At 38.9% G+C, this 24,815-nt stretch overlaps 1 protein-coding gene across 4 annotated transcripts in view; it reads right to left on the reverse strand.

The window, feature by feature from the left end:
• MED14 (mediator complex subunit 14) overlaps nt 1-24,815 on the reverse strand; it is an 85,946-nt gene that overhangs the window by 21,246 nt on the left and 39,885 nt on the right. For all 4 annotated transcript variants that reach the window (XM_015127216.3, XM_015127215.2, XM_015127214.2 and 1 more), the window contains exons 14-23: nt 21,607-21,801; nt 21,082-21,216; nt 17,366-17,442; nt 11,509-11,669; nt 11,276-11,422; nt 10,518-10,609; nt 9,423-9,575; nt 8,525-8,794; nt 3,875-4,015; nt 531-642 (exon numbers count right to left, since the gene is read on the reverse strand). In XM_015127216.3, the coding sequence (XP_014982702.2) occupies nt 531-642; nt 3,875-4,015; nt 8,525-8,794; nt 9,423-9,575; nt 10,518-10,609; nt 11,276-11,422; nt 11,509-11,669; nt 17,366-17,442; nt 21,082-21,216; nt 21,607-21,801 (1,483 nt within the window). The remainder of the gene's footprint in view (nt 1-530; nt 643-3,874; nt 4,016-8,524; nt 8,795-9,422; nt 9,576-10,517; nt 10,610-11,275; nt 11,423-11,508; nt 11,670-17,365; nt 17,443-21,081; nt 21,217-21,606; nt 21,802-24,815) is intronic.

Consider the following 24,815-nt stretch of genomic DNA (forward strand, 5'->3'; position numbering starts at 1 on the left):
TCATAGGGCTGCCAACAAAGTCATTATGTCTGGACAAACAGACTGTGCACTGCCTGACTCGGAGCTTGGGGGCAGGCCACCCTTCCACCTATTCCATGGCTTAGCAAACTTTTTCTGTAAAGGGCTGTCATAGTGGGAAAGCAGCCATAGACATTACATAAACAAGTGTGGCTTCATTCCAATGAAACTTTATTTACAAAAACAGATGACAGGCAGGATTTGGCTCTATAGGCCTTAGAGTCTGTCGATCTGTAATATAGATCATGTTGTGATTAGCACCCCCTGGAGTTGTGCTGTGAGTCTGGCTCTGGGTGACATTAATTTAAACCTTTTAAAGTGCTCCTGAGCCTGGACACAGACTTCACAAACCTTCCATAATAAATGAGTGACAACTATCTAGCCATAGACTAGAAAGGGAATTCTCTCTGAAGCCTGAGGCTAGATGCACAGTGCTTCTCAATGTGGGGGGGGGTGTGTGTGTATTTTGGATTTGAAAGTTGAACATGACAAGAAAGTAAGTGATATCTTACCTGGAGACTGTGTGTGCATCATAGAGGGAGACTGATTGACTGTGCTATGATAAGATGTAGGGGGTGAAGTAAGAGGATAAGCACCTGATGTTCCTGGCTGCTTTGGAAATGGCTGAAAAGAAGAAAATTAAATGTTGGTAAAATGGCCAACTGCATGGAGCATAAGAGTGTGGCTTTCACTAATTATAGCAACAGTATTAATATTTACACACTTTGTTGGTTACCAAATAGGAAACATGAGGTATAAAAGCGTGCAAAATAAATACACATCAACAACACAACCCTGACTTTCGAAATGTTTTAAAATAGCAACATCCTCTTTCCCGATCTTGCAATGCTTTCTATCCCTCAAGATGTTTTTTGCTCATTTTATATCTAGCATATAACTGATTTATCTCTATTATTTATCTACCATTTCATTGATTCTAAGACATTTTCCCCCCACACTTTAATATCTCTAAAATCAGGGTGTCTCTTTCCATTTATGGGATGTTAGTTTAACTGGCAGTGCTTTTTCTTTCTGAGCAGTAGATAAAAACTGATGCATCTTACATTTGGTGGTGTTTAGTATCAATGAAATATGGTAGCTCAGCCTGACCTTTACTCATCTTTATCACTTTCACAAGGTAGTTGTAACATTTTACATATTTTCTAGTGCCACACGAGAGTTTCAGTTGTTCCTAACATCAAATGTTGGAAATAATTATCAATTTGTTTCTTAAAGTCATTTTTGTGGGTGTGGAGTGTTACCTCATTGTAGCTTTAATTTGTATTTCTGTGATGGCAAATAATGTTTGAATACCTTTTCTGTGCTTATTGGCCACTTGGACATCCTATTATGTGAAATGACTTGAATCTTTTACCTATTTTTAAAACCAGATTGTCTACTTTTTTTTTTTTTTTATTGATTCTTTCTAAGCTATCTTAAAGAAATTATAGAATTCAGGCTAACTCATAAGCTACAAAATCATGTATTTGCCCATACTGTTTTATCCAATAATGTAGAATGTACCTTTATGTTTGGAAATGTAAGCCATACTAACTTGTTAATTAAAACTATGATATTCATAAACTTTTATATTTTCTTCCTTTCCTTTCTCATGGACTAGCTTATACACTAAAACAGCATTTTACATAAAAGAAGAAAAGCTACCTGCTAACATCAAGTAAAATGTACATGAATCCCTTTATGAACATTTTTTTCTCACAACTGTCTTATCAGGGAGATGAACAGTTTACAAATAGAAGCATTGCACAGATATCCGATAAGCAGAAAAAACTGAAAACTGAAACTGCTCAATAAAAGGCTCAATCTTTAGGAGTACATAAAGCCAAAGCCACCGACTAAAGACATTTAACCATGGCAGATGAATATTCTTTTAAAAGGATTCTGACTTGGTATTAAGTGTCAAACTTTTTAACTTAAAAACAAAACAAACAAAAAGGCTCTACCTACAGGTTGAATACAGAGCAAGAAAAAGCAGAAAATTCCTCAAGTTTTCCCAAAGTGACAAATCATTCTAACTTTTCTAGAATATCCTAACCTTTGGCCAATCTACCCACATCTAATCCTTCTGCCTTAGCTTGCAACTATTTTCCTAGTTAGAAATCTCATGTTCAGTATGAAATGCTACTGGGTGTATAGAGCTCTTAGCCAAATCAGAGTATCTAATAAACTAGCGCTGCAGGCTCTCACTGTGTCAAATTATGATTTTTTTCAGTAACAACAGCACTTTGGGAGGCCAAGGCAGGCAGATCACCTGAGGTCGAGAGTTTGAGACCAGACTGACCAACATGGAGAAACCCCCTCTCTACTAAAAATACAGTATCAGCCGGGTATGGTGGTGTGTGCCTGTAGTGCCAGCTACTCGGGAGGCTGCGGCAGGAGAATCACTTGAACCTGGGAGGCGGAGGTTGCGGTGAGCTGAGATCACACCACTGCACTCCAGCCTGGGCAACAAGAACAAAACTTCATCTCAAAAAAAAAAAAAAAAAAATCATTATAGAGGGGCCAATGAACAACTTATCTTGGGAGACAGAGAGAATAATGGACCACATTCTCCCTCCATTCCCCCTATAACATTGGCCCTGCTACGGCCATGGTCATGAGATAGCCCATCTCAGTTACTTCTTTCCCCCAAAGGATGTGGCTCATTCCCTGCTCCATATCAGGTACAGGAAAAATAAAAAATGCAAGAAAGTGGCTTCCACAAGGAAAAAGCTGCTCTGATATCCGCTGGGCCAAGGTACTTCTCTCCCATGGTGGCCCAGCATCCTCAGAGGGCTAGTATCTCATCTGAGTCAATGTCTGTCACAAGAGTGCAGCACCTTGGCTACACAGAGACATTCGCATAGGCCTTTACTGAGCTTCCCTGTTCTACATGAAGGCCAAGAAGGGAAACAGCGAGAAGGCAAGTAACCCTAAATAGCTGCCAGGAACAACAGAGCTTCCAAAAAACCCTCCTTCTAGTAAGAATCTAGTATTTTTTCAAAGATTTAAGCACTGGAAAGTTGTAGTCACTAAGTAGCCAGACCAGAAGCTAAGCAATAAAATAAGCTAAGAGGATTCTCTGCACAATGCTGGTTTCAAGCAATGCTATTCATGAAAGCTTCTGGGTGAGAAGCAGTGAGCTATTTTGTAAACCAAAACTAAAGGATGTGCCAAAGAGCCTTGCCTAGAGGCTATGTGCTCATATACAACTAAAAATGGAGCCCCTGAAGACTCCAGCCCAGAGTCTACAGCCTCAATGAGGATTTTTCAGACTAGGGAGTCACACAGGACTGTTGAAGGGCTAAATGATCACTGTTCACCTTCTATTTCAGGAGGGTCTGTGAGAAAACAATGGCTGGCCTAGGGGCCTGTTCAACTCTCAGACATGTGAAGGTGACAGGACAGAACTGAAAGCTCTTATGGTTCTATGATGTGGCTTATCCAAATGGTCTGAGGACAGAACCCTGAAAATTTGTCCACCTATTCTCTGTAGCAGTCCCTACTGAACATCGCTAGACATTTAGTCCACTGTGCTCTACTTTAATAGCATCTGTCCTTCAAGACAAGGTGAGGAAACTCTCTCAAAGATCTCACATCCTGCGGATGATATTTCCACCCCTGGAATCATATAACATCATTTTAAGTGCGTGAATGATCTGAGATTAATGCTGTTTCCAACACTATTCATTTCTTGTCACTGGAAGTCTCCTCCTCACCTCCTTCTGTAACTCATTATTTCATAAGTATTTCCTGGGCATCTCGGGCCCACCAAGGACCTCCTTGTCTTTGATGCCTATAGAACCTGTGAAGTTACAGAAATGTGATACCACTTGGAATTTTGGCTAGATATTACCTGTTGCTGGGGTGGTGGCTGGAGCTGCGATATTAAAGAATCCATCATATCTCCTCCTATAGGAGAAGGGGGATTATCGTCCTCATTTACAGACCTTCTTCGAGCATCCTGATTGCTGTCAACAAACATATTCAGGAACGTCTACGGATATAAACAGGTAAAAATTAGATTATTTTACCTAACATTATTAGCAAAACATTTTAAATTATTTAGAATATTTAAACAGAAACATAGTATGTTGATCCTTGAAGATCATTACTAGGACAACCTAGAAGAAATATTGTTAATTTTGAAGCTGGAAACTAAGGAAAACAGTTAACAAAAACAGCATCTAAAAAAAGGTCATATCAACTAAGAAATATTGTGTGAGCAAAAAGTTGAAGAAAGAAGTACATCCTGGCACCTCTTACCATCAGATCATAATATTTTCTTATTAACTTCTAATCCAGAAATGGGGGTAAAAAATGAAAAGCATATTGGCCATAACTTGGAAAATTCCCCAGCTAGTGAGCGCTCTCACTTTTTAAACTAGAAAATATGAAAGGAAAACTGAGTAAAAAACGATCCAATTTTTTCCTTTTTTATATTACATGATTTAATCTTGAACCATTAAGAGTGGGACAGCCTTGTTTTTATATATTGTCAAAACTGAGCAAGGCTATCAGAGTTTATGTTTCAAGCACAGATTCTCTTTAACACTCCTTACATCCCCAGTATTCTATCATAAGCTTATCAGAATCACTAGAGAGCTATTAAAAGTCCAAAGTGGGCTGAGCACAGTGGCTCATGCTTATAATCCTAGCACTTTGGGAGGCTGAGGTGGGAGGATCCCTTGCGAGACCAACCTGGGCAACAATGGCAAAACCTCATCTCTACAAAAAATACAAAAATCAGCCAGGCATGACAGTGCACACCTGTGGATCCAGCTACTAGGGAGGCTGAGATGGGAGGACTGCTTGAACCTGGGAAGTTGAGGCTGCAGTGAGCCGTGATCCCACCACTGTGCTCCAGCCTGGGCAACAGAGCGAGACCCTGTCTCAAAAAAAAAAAGTCGACAGTCTACTTTTAATTAAAGATGATGGGCTCACAACACACACTGCATTCTTTCCCCACTAAAACTACTGGAAAAAAAATTTTGAAGCAATAAGTAACAAAGACAAAAAGAATGGGAAAACAGAAAAAACAGCAATACATCCTGGAGGCTGCAAAGCAGATGGTTTAGTAGCAACTAGAACCATCCAATGTGAGAAAGCTGTATCCTAAGTAAGCTGTGGGGAAAGCCAAGAAGCAAACTATTTCCATCCAGATCCCCGAGACACTTTGGAACTGGCAGTATCAGGCACTGATATGGTTTGGCTCTGTGTCCCCACCCAAATCTCATCTTGAATTGTAATCGAATTATAATCCCCATATGTTGAGAGAGGGACTGATTGATTGGATTATGGGGACAGTTCCCCCCAGGCTGTTGTGATAGTGAGTTCTCATGAGATCTAATGGTTTTATAAGTAGAAGTTTCCCCTGCTCTTGCGCTTCCCCTTTACCTTCCACTACAATTGTACATTTCCTGAGGCCTCCTAGCCATTCTTTCTGTTAAGCTTGTGGAACTGTGAGTCAATTAAACCTCTTTCCTTTATAAATTACCCAGTCTTGGGTAGTATCTTTATGGCAGTGTGAAAACGGACTAATATGGGTACCTTTGGAAGTGGGGATAAAAGTGGGACTAATAACAGAAGGACTAAGTGAAAGTCTAAGAGACACTTAGACCCTCCCAGATCCTCTGCTATTCTCACTGAGCTGGGTTGATCTCTTCCACCCTGGAGGAGGATCTCTGACTTGAGGGACGCCAAGATCAATTGAGAGAAGGACTACCATATAAAAAATGGGGATCAAAGTCTACATAAATTTGAGAATACTCGTTTTCTCATTTGACTTTCCCAATATTGAGAGCCAGATGCATACCATCTATGCAGAAGATTTGGATACTTCTGTCTTGGTACTCACACCAGTCCAACAAAAAGACCTAAAGCTACTGATATCAGGAGTTTCCCAAAGAAATGGCACAAGGAGATCATCCTGCAATAAAGACCACAGTCAATAAGTCTTACCTTTAAATAAGAGCAGGGAGTTAAGAATCGCTTAACATTTGAGGAAAGACACTAATATAAAAGAAATCAATACCACACCCCCACATACACAAAAGCAAGGTAAATAAAATAGAGATTATGTAGGATAAAAAGAAGAAAAAGTAATGTTGTCATATAATAGAATGTTTAAAATAAACATTTTGAAACAAAAAAAGACCTTTTGAAAAAAATTTTTAAAGAATGGCCAAAATAAAATATTGATAGAAATAAAAAATAGAGGGATAAGAGGAAAAAAGTGAGGTATCTCCCAGAAACAAGAGACCAAAAAAAAAAAAAAAAAAAAAAAAACAAAACAGAAGAAATAAGAAAACTAGAGGACAAGTCCACAATGCCTAGCATCAGAACACTGGGAGTACCCAAACGAGCTAACAGAGAAAACAACGGAGATGAACAAAGAAATAGTGCAAGGAAATTTCCCAAAGCAAAAGGATGTAAGTTTTCAGACTGAAAGAGCCCAGTCAAGTCACATAATGTTCAACAGTGTGAACTCATTACACATCTCAATAGTCACAATGCAAGCTACGAGACAATGAAGTAGTATCTTCAAAATTTTTACAGAAAATGATTGCAACCTAGAGTTCTTTACCTAGCCACTTCAGTTAGATGAGGGTAAACTAAAGATGCTTTCAGGCATACATGATTTCAAATTAACTCTCTACCCACCACGTACCTTCTCCCAGTAATCAAAACAATGAAATAAACTAAGAAAAAAAACAAGGGGCCCACGACACAAGGCATGCAACATGCAACATAAAAGAGAAATAGAGGAATCTCCCTTTTCATCCTTTTGCAGATTCCTAAGTGAAAACTGTGTAGAAGGCCCAGACTGCTATCAGTTAAAATTGGAGCAGGTCAGAGGCCTATTGAAGAGATTTCTTCAAGATTAAATCAATAAGGTATCTTGATATGTTTGAACATACTAAAAGGAGTTATATAAATAGGAGAGAGTTTAAGGTTAATTAGTGATAGGTACTATAGAGAAAGTGAAACCAAAAAAGACCCAATTAATATTCCCAATAAAATAAAATGTTGAGCAAGACAGGAAAAATAATCATAGTAAGCTTGGTTGCAGCAATGCTTACATATTCATAACAGTGTAAATGCTGAAAAATAATCTAATCAAAATTGCTACCTAACCATGTTACCAAGATAGGAGGAAAGGCAAATGTGTTTATGTACTGAGAGCAGCCTGGAAGGAGGAAGGCACACATAAAAAAGAATTTAATAACAACTAAAGCCTGGGCAACATGACAAAATCCCATCTCTACAAAAAATACAAAAATTATCCGGGTGTGGTCCCTGCTACTGGGGAAGTTGAGGTGGTATGGTGGGAGGACGGATTTAGCCCTGGTGGTTGAGGCTGCAGTGAGCCATGATCATGCCACTGCACTCCAGCTTGGAGGACAGAACGAGATCCTGTCTCCAAAAAAAAAAAAAAAAAGAAAAGAAAAGAAAACAGAAAAAAAAAAAAAAAAAAAGAATGCTCATCTTCCATTGTGAGAATCAGATAATGCCCTCAACCAAAAAGTAAACAAATAGCAATGTAGGCATTCTACTTAGAGATAAAGATATAAATACCAAGATAATCAGCTATATAAGAATTGAAAACAGGGCATCTGGGGAGCAAGAAAATGACAAGAGTGAATTGCAGGAGACTATTTTTCAAATCAAGCCTTTTAGATTTATTTGACTCCAGACAAAAAACACATACAACTGAGCTATCACATCAGTTAACCACTCTGGCAGTTGTAGTCCAGGAACTTACATTTTTAAAAAGCATCAGGCCAGGCACAGGTTACTGTGATCCTAGCACTTTGCGAGGGTCCAGGACCTTACATTTTTAAAATGCATCAGGCCAGGCACAGATTACATCGCGCCTGTAATCCCAGCACTTTGGGAGGCTGAGGCGGGTGGATTACTTGAGGTCAGGAGTTTGAGACCAGCCTGGCCAACATAGTGAAATCCCATCCCTACTAAAAATGCAAAAATTAGCCAGGTGTGGTGGCACATGCCTATAATCTCAGCTACTGGGGAGGCTGAGGCAGGAGAGTCACTTGAACCCACATGGCTGAGGTTGCAGTGAGCCAAGATCATGCCACTATACTCCAGCCTGGGTGACAAAGTGAGACTCTGTCTCATAAATAAATAAATAAATAAATAAGCATCACAGTAGAATTGATGACCAAATCTTTTCAAAAATCAATGATAAAAACTACTTTTAAAGTTCCAAAGACCAAATACAACTCTTTTTAGTATCTTCATCCTACTAATCAGAAGGTAAGAATGTAAAGAAAAATATTTTAATCATCTCATACACATAAGCACGGCACTTTATGAGAACTTCTAGCTCCTTCAGAATGAAGTTATAGAGATGATGAATTAACACTGCTACTTATATTAAATTTAAACAGGAATTTGTTGCTTTTCCCCATTATTTCCCCATCAAAGAAACTATTTTAGAGATAATTTTTATGTTTACTCATGTTATAACACTAAAGTCTGTTACCTTTAGTCCTGGTGCAGGATAGAAACCTTCAACTAATTTGCTGTTATCAAAAAGACTATAGGCACCATCCCGTATTGCCACAACACCTCGACTCCGGCAGTATATATCGATGCAATACATGTTCCTGAAGGCCAGTCTGATGTGGGTGGATGACTGTGGTAGAATGGAGAAGCACTGGTAGGCAGTGTTGGTTCTCTGGGTCAAGCCCAACATGGGCACAGTGGGGAGTTTGTTGATGGCATTTAATGGAGCCTGAGTATCAAACAGTACCTAAAAGGAACAAACACAGTGAGAGCAGCCAGTTTCTGTACAAACGTTAAAACCTCAGAATTTTCAGTGTATAAATGTCAAAAACAAGACAACGTCCTTCTGGCAGATTCCATAAAACATCCCCTTGAAGAGAATGCAAACTAGATCACTGGGTCCACATTGAATCAAAGAAAATTCTCAAAGAAGTGTTCAAGATATAGAAGACAAAAGTTATCAGCCTTAGTCATTAAAGACAAGTCTCCATGATCTTTTGAAGAGTTTTGCCTGAGACACTAAATGCGGTTTTTGTTTGTTTGTTTGTTTTTTAAGACAGGGTCTCATTCTGCCACCCAGGCTGGAGTGCAGTGGCACAATCACGGCTCACTGCAGCCTTGACTTCCCCAGGCTCAGGTGACCCTCCCACTTCAGCCTCCCAGATAGCTGGGACTACAGGCGTGCATCGCCACACCTGGCTAATTTTTGTATTTTTATAGAGACAGGGTTTTGCCACATTGCCCAAGCTGGTCTTGGACTCCTGAGAACAAGCAATCCTTTCGCCTTGGCCTCCCAAAGTGTTGGGATTACAGGTGTGAACCAGCACGGCTGGCACACTAAGTCTTATTTTTAGACAGAAAATAAACTTAATTACCTGTAATAACTGAACCACATTTGGTGTTTTGTTGAACATTTCTTGAAGCTGATGGAGAATGGTATTGTGACAGTTACTGCAACCTGAGTTTGGGCCAACAGTTCCCAAAGAAATGTGGAATTTTTGATGGACTGAATTCCATTGGATACTAATCTAAATGAAAAAGATTACATGTTTCAGAAACTGAGAAAGTAACAGATTCAAGTAGGGGGAAAAAAATGTTAAAAGTAAGGCAAAATGCCAAAAATCTAAAGGAGATTTTTTTTTTGGAAAACAAGCAATAAAATAAGACTGGATTCAAACTCCAGATGTGCTAATATGTGTTAATATTGAAAGTACATTCCCTGACCATGTGTTAGTCCTCTTTTACTAAATAAAACAGAAAGGCGCTAAAACAACTTTATTAAACTTTATTTGAAAATTATCATTAGTTTTTCTTTTCATTTTTCTCTTGAACTAAAGAAGAGTCACACTCTTGGTACCATCAACTAAGGAGCACTGTCATAAAGGGGAAGGGTGCCACTCTGAACACAGATACATTTGGTTAATAGATTTTAAAAAGCTCAAGTAACCTGACATTACTTGACGTAGAAGTCTAGAGAGAAACCAGTTGGCTGCATTTTTATACTACATTTCTAGGACTTTACATGTGAGGTGGGAAAAAAATAAAGAACTACAGATTACAGGAAATACTTCAAGATTAAGATGAAACAATGTTAACATTCATGTGCCCAAAAGCAAAAACATCCCATATTGTTATAACCACTCATACATAATTTTCCTTACAATAATCACATTGCCAAGCAAATCTGTAATCAGTGAAGAAAAAAATACAAACACCATCAGTACATTACCTTATCCAAATTGCTTCAACATCATATACCCCATCACAGGGTTATTATTTTTGTTTTCAATTTTAAAGAGTTAAGCATTATAGTATACTATATTTATAGCCACAAGCATTTAAAATTTACCATTTTATCCCTAACTTTTACTTGAGCTCTTACTTATATTAAGGTAATTTTCATGTTTTTTTAATTCTTGATTTTTAAAAAATTCATAAGACAGGAACTTCAGCATTTCAATCAGACTTACTGAGCTTCCCTTGGTGGTTCCATAACACAAGATAAGTTTGCGGTAATTATAAACACGAACTTCTGAGAAAATATTTAGATGAGCGGGTATGTCTAAACCGAAGGAAACAAAAAGGAGATTAATATTATACATGTAAAATTTTAAAATATAAATTTGAATAAGACGGCATTTTGGCAATATTATATGCCCAGACAGGTCTCTAGTTAAGTAACTTAGTTTTAAAAAAAGCAACAGCATAATAAATAATATGCTTCCATTTCTACAAAAGGGGGCAAGGGCAGGTGAGATACACTGAAGCAGTCTAGCATAGTGGTTAAAGGGTTCCAATTCCAACTCTGCCACTCACTAGCTATGGGACTTTATACAAAGTTCTTGGTCTTTGCAACTTGTTTTCTTCTGTAAAATGAGGAATAATACTCACCTCATGATTGTGATTGTGAAGACTGTGAAGATAACTCATTTGTTAACACAAGCAAACTGTTTATAATATTGTATGGCACACAGTAAATAAGCACTATTATTATGATACAGTACACCTGTGTGTAAAATTTTTGCAAACAAAAGAAACTTAACAGTGGTTGTCTTTAGGGGAAGGAAATTGAAGTCTGAAGTGAAAGGAACACTTAAGTTTTATTAGATATACTTTTGATTTTTTTGCTTTGAACACTGCATGTTTTACTTCTTCAGTTAAAAAAAAAAGGGTATGGACTTTTTTTTTTTAATTATTTATTTAAAAAGGAGATTATCTCTACATGTACCTGGTAGAGAACGTGCAAATTCCAACACACACTCATATAATCGTGCAATGCTATTCCAGTCATTAAGAAACATTTCAACCACTTTTCTACCACCAACAGGCTCAGACAACAGATTTTCATATGTCAGGTAAACGTGCCGGGATGGGCCTACAGGATTAAAAGAGAATATTAATAGTAACCGATACTAAAAAAATCCAGAAATATGCAAAGACAAAATGTGTGAAACATCTCACCTTGCTCCCTGGTAGAAGTGCCATTAAGTGGACAATTTGCAAACACTAACTCTGCTACCCAAGTGCGGTTATTTCTACCTTGTAATCGGAAAGTGCAATCAAGAAGACAGCGGTCCAGAGCCTTTTGGGTTTCCTCACTTATACCCTTACAGGGAGGAATTCTGGTGATAAAAGACAGCATATGAAATACACTTTACACGACAAAGCGCAATGTACACAATGACAGACAGGGTATGACATTAGAGCTTCAGTTCAAACTCCACTTCTAGATACCTTCTGCCAAGGCAGGAAGCAACTCACAGCAATTAATAGTATTTAATCCATTTCCATTCACATCAATATGGATTAGAACTCTCATTTTAACAGTGATGTTTGTCTTTATTCATAATTTTGTTCTTTAAAAAAGACTACAATTCTACAGAATGAAAATCAAGAACACTGGTTTTCTACAAAATCTATCTAGAACATCCTCAAGGAAAAGCTAAGGGGAACAAATCCTTATAAAACCACTCTTTGAAGACAGGATGATACAGTACAAACAATAAGGGCCTTGGAGTCAGAGACCCACATTCTAACTCTGACTCAGCCACATTTAATGTCTCTGAATTTCCCAATTACAAAATAGAGATGAAGAATTACTTTATGTGTCATTGATGAAGAAAATGAAAGTGCTTATGGTGGCTGACACAGCAGGTATTCATATGTTTTGTTTTTTAAGAGATGGAGTCTTGCTGTGTTGCCCAGGCTAGCCCTGAACTCCTGAGCGATCCTCCCACCTCAGCCTCCCAAGTAGCTGGAATTACAGGTGCACACCACCAAGCCTGGCCCCATGTATGTTAATTCTCCCTTGCAGTAAAACCAAATCTTGGTCACTGACTGAATAACCATGATAAAATTCCAGGTTCATTATCCCCACTTTACCACCTCCTCCTCTGTAGAGGTAACCCTTATTTTCATAGACCTTTACATGTATTAACTCGTTTAACATACATATTGTCACACATACATCACATATACAAGAGGAATGTATTAGCTTGGTTTCTTAAAATACCTACCTATCCATTTTCTTTCTACAGCTTTACAAACTATCTCATTGGTCATAAAACATTATGAGGTAATATATTTTAGCTATTTATGAGTTAATTTCAGTAAGAGATAAAATAACGAGATATTATAGGCCGGGCGCGGTGGCTCACGCCTGTAATCCCAGCACTCTGGGAGGTCGAGACGGGCGGATCACGAGGTCAGGAGATCGAGACCATCCTGGCTAACACGGTGAAACCCTGTCTCTACTAAAAAATACAAAAAACTAGCCAGGCGAGGTGGCGGGCGCCTGTAGTCCCAGCTACTCCGGAGGCTGAGGCAGGAGAATGGCGTAAACCCGGGAGGCAGAGCTTGCAGTGAGCTGAGATCCGGCCACTGCACTCCAACCTGGGCAACAGAGTGACACTCTGTCTCAAAAAAAAAAAAAAAAAAAAAAGAGATATTATTTAATTATATATAACCTTTACCTCATACAGAAGGTGGTTAATTCTCAGATTTGGTATAATAAATATCTATATTGAGGCAAAAAAAAAACCAACAAATATAATTGGAATTATGGAATCTTGGTTCAGACCCCTTAATTCAGAATATAACACCTAGAACAAAGTTTCTCAGTCTTGGCAGGATTGGCATTTGGGGCTGGAAAATCCTTTGTTGTGGGGTAAGGGGGCTGTTTTGTGCAGCCCAGGTCTCTACCAACTAGGTGCCAGTAGCACTTCCTACTCCCTCTTCTCAGTAAATGATCAAAAACATCTGCAGACATTGCCAAAAGTCCCCTGCAGGGCAAAACTGCCCTGGGGTGGAGAACCACTGACCTAGAATAAACAACTTGAGAGCAAAAAACAGATTGCATGTGCTAATTAAAACTTCTATCACAGCTCCTCTTCAATATACAGCTTTTGAAGTTTTTCAAAAGTTAATCTTTCACACTGTATAGTTTTTATCACTACCAGAAAGATTTTGTGCAACTACATTTTGGGTAGTTATTACAGAAATTGCATACACTTATCTGTTCTTCAACTTGACAGGTATACTGACGACTTGCCTGCCCTTACCCCTCACAACACAGCCCTCCCCATAGGAATTATAAAGCAGCCAATTCAGACAGATTTTTAAATCTCAAGTTTGAAAATATAAATGCAGTACATTATCTTCCTTTCAAATAAAACAGGTTTTTCACAAAATCTATCTAGTTAGAAAAGGAAAGCACAGAAGCCAGTATGTGTTCAAGTGAGAACTAACATTAGTGTAAGCCTCTTTTCCATTTATGCTCTTAGGGACAGCAGAACCCTGAAAGTGCATTGTATATCACTTCAATCTGTGAAGCAGATACAATGAGCTCTACCTCAAGGCACCCGTAAAATAGTTACTTGCTTTTAAGGTTATGAATGGAACAGAATGAATAAAAATAAACTGTAACTTTTATCTTTCCAGCATGATCATGTGAGGGGGAAAAAAATAACAACCCAAAACCAGGTTCCCCAAAAGGAAACCTGACAAAATTGTTACAAACTTAAAATACTGCAAAATACTACTATAGTAGCCAAAAATTAAGAACCGTGGAAGATATTTTCTGGACAATGGATTAACCTATCTGAAAAGTTTTACCAATTCAAAAATGTTTGCTTTACACAGCTGCTCCTAACCAACTTTTCTCCTGTACTTCTCAGTATTAAACAAATTGAGGAGCCAGGTTATGGTCTTTTATGGTCTGGCAGATGTGTGTTAGCTTTGTTGTGAGGGCTTTTACAAACATCATTAACCCCACTATGGCCCTGCAGTGCAAAAGCAGGGAGATCACTGAAAGTACTAGCAAAAGCAGCATGAGTGTGCCTAAAAGGAAAGTGAAGAGGTTTTTATAAAGACTGTACACGTGTGTGAAGGACAAGCTGGGCCGCACAACTTGCAAAAACAGAGCTGTGCCTGTGCATTATCAGCATAAGCTATAGGAGGCAAAGACACACAATGGAGGAAATGAAAAACCCTCGTGGGTGTGGCCAGAGGACCTTTACTACTGCGCATGACTGTGACATGAGTTCAACGAGAAGGTGGGAAGTTTGCTGAAGTGTTCAAAACTAGGCACCATGAGCATGCCGCTCTCAAAACTTGTGTCCCAAGCCTGATTTGGGTTATAGGATCAAGGTTCTTGAATTTGCACAAGGCAACAGGTCCATGAACCATAGCAACTGAAGAAGTTTACCATGATACATTTGATACTATGATTGCAGAGATGCATCAAGGAGGCCTGCTCAATACATTTTCAAGGAGATAAAGTAGAACAAGAACAGAATGTATTTTTGGCAAAGAGAAGGAAAGTGTGCCAATTTCAAAGCTTTGAAGTATCAACTCATATTCATATTCAATATTAATATATCCAGGACTAAAAGCTTGTTACAAGAGTTTCTGAAAATAAATGCATGAGTCCAATTCCATACTAACTAGGTCTATATAGGATTTTAATAAAATCATGTTGAGACATTTATTATTTACTTTTTCCTTCTTCACTTCTATACCCTACTCCAACAATGGACAGCACTTACTGGACAAACAGTTATCTTTAACATATCCATTTATGTATATTTTCCTTTACATTTTAAAATAAAGAAAACAAAAGCCAGGATTAAAGACTTTAAGAGTTATTATAAAATGAAGCTAAAAAAATATAAAGTACTTCCTTCCTAGGTAGGACTCTTATACATTCCCTTGAGTTCAAGAAGAAAGGAGACTGAAATTTCTCTTGTAAAAATGCCGAGAACAAGATATTATGCAAATTATCAACTTATCTACAGGTGCCAAGAAGAGTAAAAAGAAAAAATAATAACCTATATTCAAGGCAAAGCAATTCAAAACCAAACGCAATTGAAAGTATTGCATTTTCTTACTGATTTCCATTATAAGACTAGTTCTCTCTCTCCTGAAAATGTTTTTGTAGAAATGGTGTTAAGATAGCCTGGAAGAGGAACTATTCTAGTTCCTCAATTCTGTGGTATCTAAAGGGAGCACTAATGACACATGGGTCATGTGACACTATTTGCTAGCTCTACCTTCCACAGAAACAGATTCCTATATAACAAATGGTAAAGCCCCATTGCTCAAATTGCAGAGCTGCTATGTCTTAGCAGACAGAGGAATTCAATAAATAAAAATTGCTTATATAATTTATATCATTAAGCAACACCTGGGAAACAATAAAGTGTACCTCTCCTTTGCAAAGAAATCTGTTTCCTGGACCAAAAAGGTTGATCTCTTAGATGGTATTCTGGCTATGCAAGTCCATACTGGGTCACTTTATAAAGCACATGTACCACATTAGCTTTACTTCTAAGCATCCTTTGGCTCCTCGTCCTTTGTCCATTAGAACTAAGCCCTATGCCCATTTCCTGCATATTCTTTCCTGGTGATATAATTTACTACCCCAGCTCAATTACTATCACCATGGTGATGACTTTATCTACTTCTCCTTCCCAGATCTGTTACCTGAGCTTGAAACACATGCCCAAAGGGTATTCAGGCACCTTAAACTTAGCAAAGTCCGTTCAAACTCACATCTTTGGTGTCCCTTATCTCAGAAAACACTGCCACCATCCATCATTTGCCCAAGATAAAACCAAGAATCATCTTTGCCACTTTCCCCTCTTTCTCACCTTCAACACCAATCTAATCACAACTTGTGAATACTATCTCTCCTAACTTCTTGTGGAACGTACCCTGCTCTGAGCTACCAACAACTCTAATGTGAACCATTTCACCAACTTCATTACTTTAGTCTTGTTCCCCTTCAATTTATTCTCCATATTGCTATCAGGTTGAGCTTTCAAAAACACCTATCTAATGATGTCAGTTTTAGCTTAAAATCATCTGATAGCTTCTTAGTGCCATTAGGATAAAACCTAAATTGTTGAAGGACATTTACATAGGCCTAAAGGATCTGATCAATTCCTGCTTACATTTCCAGCCTCACTTCTCCCATCTCCTGCCATGCCGAACTCCTTTCAGCACAAAAATGCCAAGCTCTCTCTTCCCTCTAAGCCTTCACATTAGCAGTTATCCCTCTGGTTAGGACCTCCACTACCTCTGCCCCACTTTCCTTATTCTCACCTCTCCTTCAGTCCGAGTACAACTGGTACCTCCTCAGGGATACCCTTCCTGACTTCTGAACTAGCCCATATTCCTCTGCTTTATGAACCGACAGCATTCTGAGGGGATGTCAGAATTCAAGCCTGACACACAGTCACACTCAATATATATCTGCTGAATGAAAAGACATCCAAAAATACCAAGTGAGGCCAGGTGCAGTGGCTTATGCCTGTAATCCCAGCACTTTGGGAGGCCGAGGCAGGTAGATCACTTGAGGCCAGGAGTTCGAGACCAGCCTGGCCAACATGGCAAAACCCTGTCTCTACTAAAAATACACAAAAACTAGCCGGGCATGGTGGTGTGCGCCTGTAGTCCCAGCTACTTGGGAGATTGAGGCACAAGAATTGCTTGAACCTAGGAGGCGGAGGTTGGGAGGTTGCAGTGAGCCAAGATTGTGTCACTGCACTCCAGTCAACCTGAGCAAAAGAACGAGATTCTGTCTCAAAACAAACAAACAAACAAAACAAAACAAAACAAAACAAAAAAAACAAGTGATGCTGGATTGCCACTCCATAGATTAAAGGGAATCTTCCCCCAGACCCTAGTAACTCTATGCAGAAATCCACAACACCCACAGGTTCTGAACACTGCTTTATGTTGTCTCATGGAAGAGAAGCAGCTTTCAGAGTGTGACTGCAACATATGGCACCAAGTGAAACACATGACAGGGGCTTACTTTAATAAGCGAATTGCATGGCTGAAGCCATCACCTTCCACTTGCACTCCTTGATGTGGAATCTCCAGATTGGACAACTAGAAAGAGAAAAGCAGAATTATATCAGACCACCAATTTTACAAAAACAACTACCATTTCTAAGTACTACAGTCTCTATTCTTGTGGCACGTTATAGGGCCATTCTTTCCCCAAGTTACAACGTATTAGGCATGAGTATTATCCCCATCATTAGATTTCCTGGGAAACTATACAAAGTCCAGTGGAACTCAAAGCTGTCCCAGAGCATCTAGTTTAAGAAACACCTCCACAAGTGGCAAATATTCAAAATTCAGGAGATTAGTCTAATTTTTGCAGTGAGCCAAAAGTAATCTAGAATCAATTTTAGTAATTCAAGAGGCCACTACAAAATAAGAATAGTTTTCTCGTGTAATTCTATACTGTTTGTTCAAAACAATGTTTGAGTCACTGTCGTAGCTTATTTCTAAACAATATTTTTTAGTTTACAACTCTTCTGAAATATATTTTTAAGAATTAAACTACTTCCTATGTGAAACCCAAGAAAAGATTTCCAATTTGTGCATTTACCCAATGACATCTCTTTCCCAATTAAAGGATTCAGAAAGCAAATTAGAAAGATAAATGCAGAGATAGTGCCTGAAACCCTATCCATGGGACTGCAAGTAATTACAGTATGCCAGAAAGTCATCTGATCTAAAGAAATGCTTGCCTTTGGCAGATATTCCCAGGTCTTGCATGACAGACTATTTATATCTACCATGTTCTGGAAAGGATTTAAGGAAGTTCCAAGTATTTAAGTGAGCCCCGCTCTTTGGGCCTGGGAAAGGGAAAGGTTTAGAAAAATAGCTGCTACCAGATAGGAAGTAGGGGTTCAGATTCAAAAGGAAATGAAGTGTGGGCCAGCTCAAAAATGCTGCTGCTATTCTACCAATCAGATATATAAACATCCGGCCGGGTGCGGTGGTTCACACCTGTAATCCCAGCACTTTGTGAGGCCGAGGCGGTCGGATCACCTGAGGTCAGGAGTTCAAGACGAGCCTAGCCAACATGGTGAAACCCCATCTCTACTAATACAAAAATTAGCCAGGTGTGGTGGCACATGCCTGTAATCCCAGCTACTTGGGAGGCTGAGGCAGGAGAATTGCTTGAATCGGGGAGACTGAGGTTGCAGTGAGTCGAGATCGCGCCATTGCACTCCAGCCTGAGTGACAAGAGTGAAACTCCATTTAAAAAAAAAAAAAAGATATATAAACATCTCTTATAAGATTAGATTTAGTTTTAGTCACATCTCAGCCTAAATTACTTTAAGTAGAAAATGTGCTTGCTTTTATGTTTAACATAGCTAGAATGTTCACTGAGAATAAAAAGTAGGTAAGTTTTTAAGAGTTTGAGTTCAATAGAGCACTACAGAATGTTCATCTGTGTCCCATATGTGCAGCAAGTATAAGAATACAGAGAAGGTGGAAAGAGAGGATGTATGTCTACAGTCATTAACCTACGTAGGCCTACAAAGACGCACATTTTTGCAAATTCTGGCCTGTGGGTAGGGAAGAGAGGATATAAATGCACTGCTTTGCCCCAGCACCATATATCCATCTTCCCTTCCCACTGCAAAGGTAGTTAACTGAATGACATTCATATAATCAATCCAAATAACACAATAAAAGAGTCCAAGAATACAGTCAATTACATAGGAAACATGGACACACTACAGTTTAGGAGCTAAGGCCAGTATCCAGATAAGAGGACATTCATCAAGCTCACAGTTCTAGGAGCTGGGTCATCAAGGACAAGAGTATTTATTTTAGGTGCCTGTTTCTAGGCTTGGGTTTCTCTCTGGGCTCTTTACAATTTCACACCTTATCCTCTGCCTGCAGATCCCAAAGTCCTGTAAAGCAGGGGTTGGCAAACAACAGCTCATGAGCCAAATCCAGCCCACTGCCTGGATTTTCTGTTTGTTTGTTTGTTTTGAGAAGGAGTCTCGCTCTGTCGGCCAGGCTAGAGTGCAGTGGCATGATCTCGGCTCACTGCAACCTCCGCCTCCCAGGTTCAAGCGATTCTCCTGCCTCAGCCTCCCGAGTAGCTGGGATTACAGGCCCCCGCTACCATGCCCAACTAAGTTTTGTATTTTTAGTAGAGACGGGGTTTCACCACGTTGGCCAGGTTGGTCTCAAATTCCTGACCTCAGGTGATCTGTCCACCTCGGCCTCCCAAAGTGCTGGGACTACAGGCATGAGCCAAAGCGCCTGGCCCACTGCCTGCTTTCGTAAATGAAGTTTTACCATAACACAGCCATGCTCATTTGTTTAAATATCAGCTCTGGCTGGTTCACACTACAACAGCAGATTTGAGTAGCTATAACAGAGACCACTTGACCCACAAAGTCTAAAATATTTATATTTGGCTCTTTAAAGAAAAAGTTTCCCAATCCCTGTTCTAAAGCATGAAAGCTATTTTCAACAAATCTTCCCAAGGCCATCATCATCAGCCCAGCTGAAAAAGTCCATTTCCACATTTCCAGGTCTCTCCTTCATTCACAATAACTTACAGAAGAGGGGATTCTTACAAAACATAAAACTTTAAACTACAGGGAAATAACTGGGGTTTTAGTGTATCACTTTTGAGCGGCTACCCATCCTTGGCCAAACTCCTTTTTGGAAATACAAAAAATGCAGGTCTGTTACCTCCCTTTCATGTTTGAGGATTATATTGGATATCACAACTGCATATTCTTTAAAGGCACTAATTCTGCATAAATCTATTGCTTCTCCCATGTGAGAAAAGTAAAAATTTAGTTTAATATTCTTTCTGATCTGCTTCTTAGAAAGGATCCCAGTTTTACTAGGGCTTAAGCAATATACATGGCTTTACCAACTCAAAAATAAGCCACCCAGCTATCAACTAACCGTCTCTAATAGCCTTAAACAATGCTCCTACTAAGAGGTATAAAAGTAAAATGTTAATTCTTAAAAACTGTCCACTTGTTTTTCTTTCTTTAACTTTTTAAATAGAGATAAGGTCTTGCTATGTTGCCCAGGCTGGTCTTGAACTCCTGAGCTCAAGCAATCCTTCCACCTTGGCCTCTCAAAGTGCTGGGATTATAGGCATCAGCCGCTGCACTCAACCTGTCCACTTTTTCTTTTATCCTTTTTTTTTTTTTTTGAGACAGAGTCTTGCTCTGTTGCCCAGGCTGGAATACAGTGGTGCAATCTTGGCTCACTGCAACCTATACCTCCCGGGTTCAAGCAGTTCTCCTGCTTCAGCCTCCCAAGTAGCTGGGATTACAGGCATGTGCCACCATGCCCCAATTATTTTTGTATTTTTAGTAGAGACAGGGTTTTACCATGTTGGCCAGTCTGGACTCAAACTCCTGACCTCAAGTGATCCACCCGCCTCGGCCTCCCAAAGTGCTCGGTGTGAGCCACCGTGCCCAGCCCTGTCCACTTTTTTTAACTGGGAAAAATTTACATTCAATTTCCATAAAGAGCAGAAGACCCAGAATCTGGAATCAGAGAGATGAAATAATTCAAGCCATGTTTTACATGTATACCATAAGATGCTATGATTGTAACCCTACCACTCTGAACAGGATCACAAACATTCTGCTTTTCCTAGTGGAATCTATATATACCCTGAGCAACACATTTTAAAAACTACTCTTTCATTTGGGGTATTCAGAACTGTTCCAAAAAAATTACCTCCAACCGAAGTCCTACAAATGGCATATTTGTATCACACATAGCGACAAAGTGAGCTAAAACTTTATTGAAGGCACACATTTCTCCTGATCGTTTTGTTTTCTTGGATTCTACTGGACATGGATCATCAGACAACTAGAATTTAAGTAAAGAACACAAACAGGTAAAAAAAAAAAAAAAAGTACATGTGATACAATTCATTAAGATAGTTAAAATACTGGAAGAAAGCTCAGGGTTAACCAAAACAAATGTTATTGTATTTACCGAGTAAATACTGACCAAAACACTAGTAATTTATTAGTAAATATTTTGTGTTTAACAAGTTATCTCATGGAAAATGGTGGACAATTATTTAATTAAAACAGAAGCATTTTCAAGAAAATGTAGACAATTGTTACTTAAGCCTTATTGCTGCCTCGTCTCTTAAAAACCGTATCTTAGTTCTTTCTCATATTAAAAATGAGTAAAGAACACAACCAAGTTAACACACACAAATTCTGTGCTCATTTTCATATGGAATCATACCTTGCGCTTGGCATTGGTTCTGGTCTGTTTCCCGGTTTTTGTACGAAAAACCAAGTCCTGGATGTTTTCCTTGAACTGCTGTAGCAGCAATGCCATTGCAGGACTGTCTTCACGATCTGCAGCATTCACAGACATAAAGTAGTACTTGTACGACAGTTGTGTGGGTTTATTGGGAACCTCCAACATCTCCACAACCTAAAAATCCCAAAAAGAAATAAGACTCAGAGAAATAAGAAGTGTCAGATATTTTCCTCTGTACATCATCAAGTAAGGCTCAGAATTATAAATCTAATGTAGATGTCTTAAAAAAAAAAAAAGATAAAAAGAGGTTAAATCAATCGTATCAAAAAAGAGCATTCCTAGTAAATACATAATTTGTTTTCCAAAAAGTAGATGAGACCAAAGAAGAATGATAAAAGCAAAAGCAACCATAAAGTATAACAAATGGGGCATTTAAACTATTATGTGTTAGGTGTTCTTGATATTCATACCTCAGCTTTTAAATTGAAAATAAAAAATTATGCCTAAATCCAATAGGTCTGTGATATGGTTTGACTTTGTGTCCCCACCCAAATCTCATCTTGTAGCTCCCATAATTCCCTTGTGTTGTGGGAGGGACTCGGTGGGAGATGACTGAATCATGGGGCGGGTCTTTCCTGTGATGTTCTCATGATAGTGAATGGGTCTCACGAAATTTGATGGTTTTAAAAATGGGAGTTCCTTTGCACAAGCTCTCTCTTTACCTGCCACCATCCACGTAAGCTGTGACTTGCTCCTCCTTGCCTTCCGCTGTGATTGTGAGGCCTTCCCAGTCACATGGAACTGTGGGTCCAATTAAACCTCTTTCTTTTGTAAATTGTCCAGTCTCAGGCATTTCTTTATCAGCAGCGCGAAAACAGACTAATACAGTCTGCTAGATTTTCTAGAATGGTATCTATTTTAAATTGCTCTGCTGCCTCCCTTAACCACTCAAACATCCTAAAAATTCCATTATTAAGGCAGAGAAAAATGACAACCAACCCTCATACTTGGAAATATGTAAAAACAAACCCTAATTTTTCAACTGAAAAATATGGTCACTGTGAGGGTAACAATACTGACAGTTAACACTGATACAAAGCTTAATATGTGCCAAGTATTGTCCCAATACTTCACAGATGCTAACGTATTTAATCTTCCTAATAACCCTGTGAAGTAGGTTTTTTCGTTTATTTGTTTTGAGACAGAGTCTCACTCTGTCAACCAGGCTGGAGTGCAGTGGCACAATGTCAGCTCACTGCAACCTCCGCCTCCCAGGTTCAAGCGATTCTTACGCCTCAGCCTCCCAAGTAGCTGGGATTACAGGCGTGTGCCACTACACTAGGCTAATTTTTTGTATTTTTATTAGAGGAGGGGTTTTGCCATGTTGCCCAAGCTGGTCTCGAACTGCTGACCTCGGGTGATCCGCCCGCCTAGGCCTCCCAGAGTACTAGGATTACAGGCATGAGCCACCGCAACCAGCCTATCTTTATTTTTGCGATGAGGAAACTAAGGCACAAAAAAAGCAAGTTACTTGCCCAAGGTCACACATGTAGTGACGGACTCATGCTTTGATTCCAGAAGTTTGGCTCCAGAGGCCTTGCTCTTCCTACTATACCTGCTTACTGTTTCCAAGGTGTAGCTAAAATTTAAGAAAAGTCCCTAAATACTTTAGTGACAAAAGTAAGTGCCATTAGGAAAGGCTCCTGACCAACACACATTCTTTCCCATCTCTCTTCCTGCTTCCTTTGTCCCTTGCTACCCCTCCTCCCCACACATACTCTTCAGGAAAGCATCACACTGATGAGGTACCTCAGGAAATGTTAAAATTAAAAGTCAAATGGCCATTTCACCAAAGAAGATAGGATGAGCACATGAAAATATGCTCAACATCTTCAGCCATTAGGGCAGTGTAAATTAGGCCTACGATAAGACACCACTACATACCTATCAGAATGGTTAATATTTTTAAAAAATTCTAATGACTAACTGTTGGTAAGAATGAGGAGCAACTAGAACTCTCATACATTGCTGGCTGGAATGCAAAATAGTACATCACTTTGGAAAACAGCTTGCAGTTTTCTACAAAGTTAAACACACATTTACCGTATGACCCAATAATCCCACTCCTAGTTACTTATCCAAGATGAAATAAAAAATGACAACTTATGCACACACAAAAATCTATATGCAAATGTTTAACAGCTTTAGTCACAATTGCCCCAAACTGGAAACAACCCCAATGTCCTTCAATGAGTGACTCATTAAACACAAACTGTGGTACTCCCACACCATGGAATGCTACTCTGCAACAAAAGGAAGAAACTATTATATACACAACAACACAGATGAATGTCAAAGGCATTATGCTGAGTCAAAGAAACTGGACAGAAAAGGCAAACCTATAGAGACAGAAAACAGGCCAGTGATTACTAGTTGGAGGGGACTGATCATAAGGGGTATTGTGAGGGAATTTTGGGGTATAATGGATCTGTTCTGTGTCCTCAGATGGAGGCTACACAACTGTATGCATTTATCAGAACCCAGGCTAAAAAGTCTGTATTTTTACTTTATGTAAATTATATCTTAATAAAGCTAACCAAAAAAGAAAGGTAAAATGGCAGAAACACATTTAAAGGGAGATCAATTGCAGCAAGACTTTCCTCTGTTCTTCTTAATGTCCATGGTAGTAGTTCTTTCCACTTCCATGAACATATCTCCCCTAAGTGATAAATCTAGAGGACGAGGAGTAATCTACATTCAGTTTTGGTCTAAACCATGTGAAACAAATTATTGCTTTATAATAGATCACTGGTCACTGACATTAAAGCCTGGTTGTTTGTTGATGCTAAATGTCAGAAAATAATAAATTATAACCATTTTTATTTTATTTTGTGCATGGCTGATTATAAGAGATCTTTGTATGTTCATGGGTTTCGCTATGATGCATGTATTCTGTATTATCATTTCACATGTAGACCAAGCAAGCTCACTGAGAACTGAAACAATAGTCTTTTGTTGTGGGCCAAATCTAGTTCTACAGCTGCTGTTTTAAAATTCAGAAAAAAGTAAAATTCAGATCAATGACAGACTCATTAGTCTACATAAGTATCCCGAGCTTAAGATATGTTAGCCTACACATGGTGTCCTTTTAAAATAATATCTTTTAAAAGTACAGGTCAAAACCTTAA

This window comes from Macaca mulatta, chromosome X, assembly GCF_049350105.2.
Source record: "Macaca mulatta isolate MMU2019108-1 chromosome X, T2T-MMU8v2.0, whole genome shotgun sequence".
In the NCBI taxonomy this organism is placed as follows: Eukaryota; Metazoa; Chordata; class Mammalia; order Primates; family Cercopithecidae; genus Macaca; species Macaca mulatta.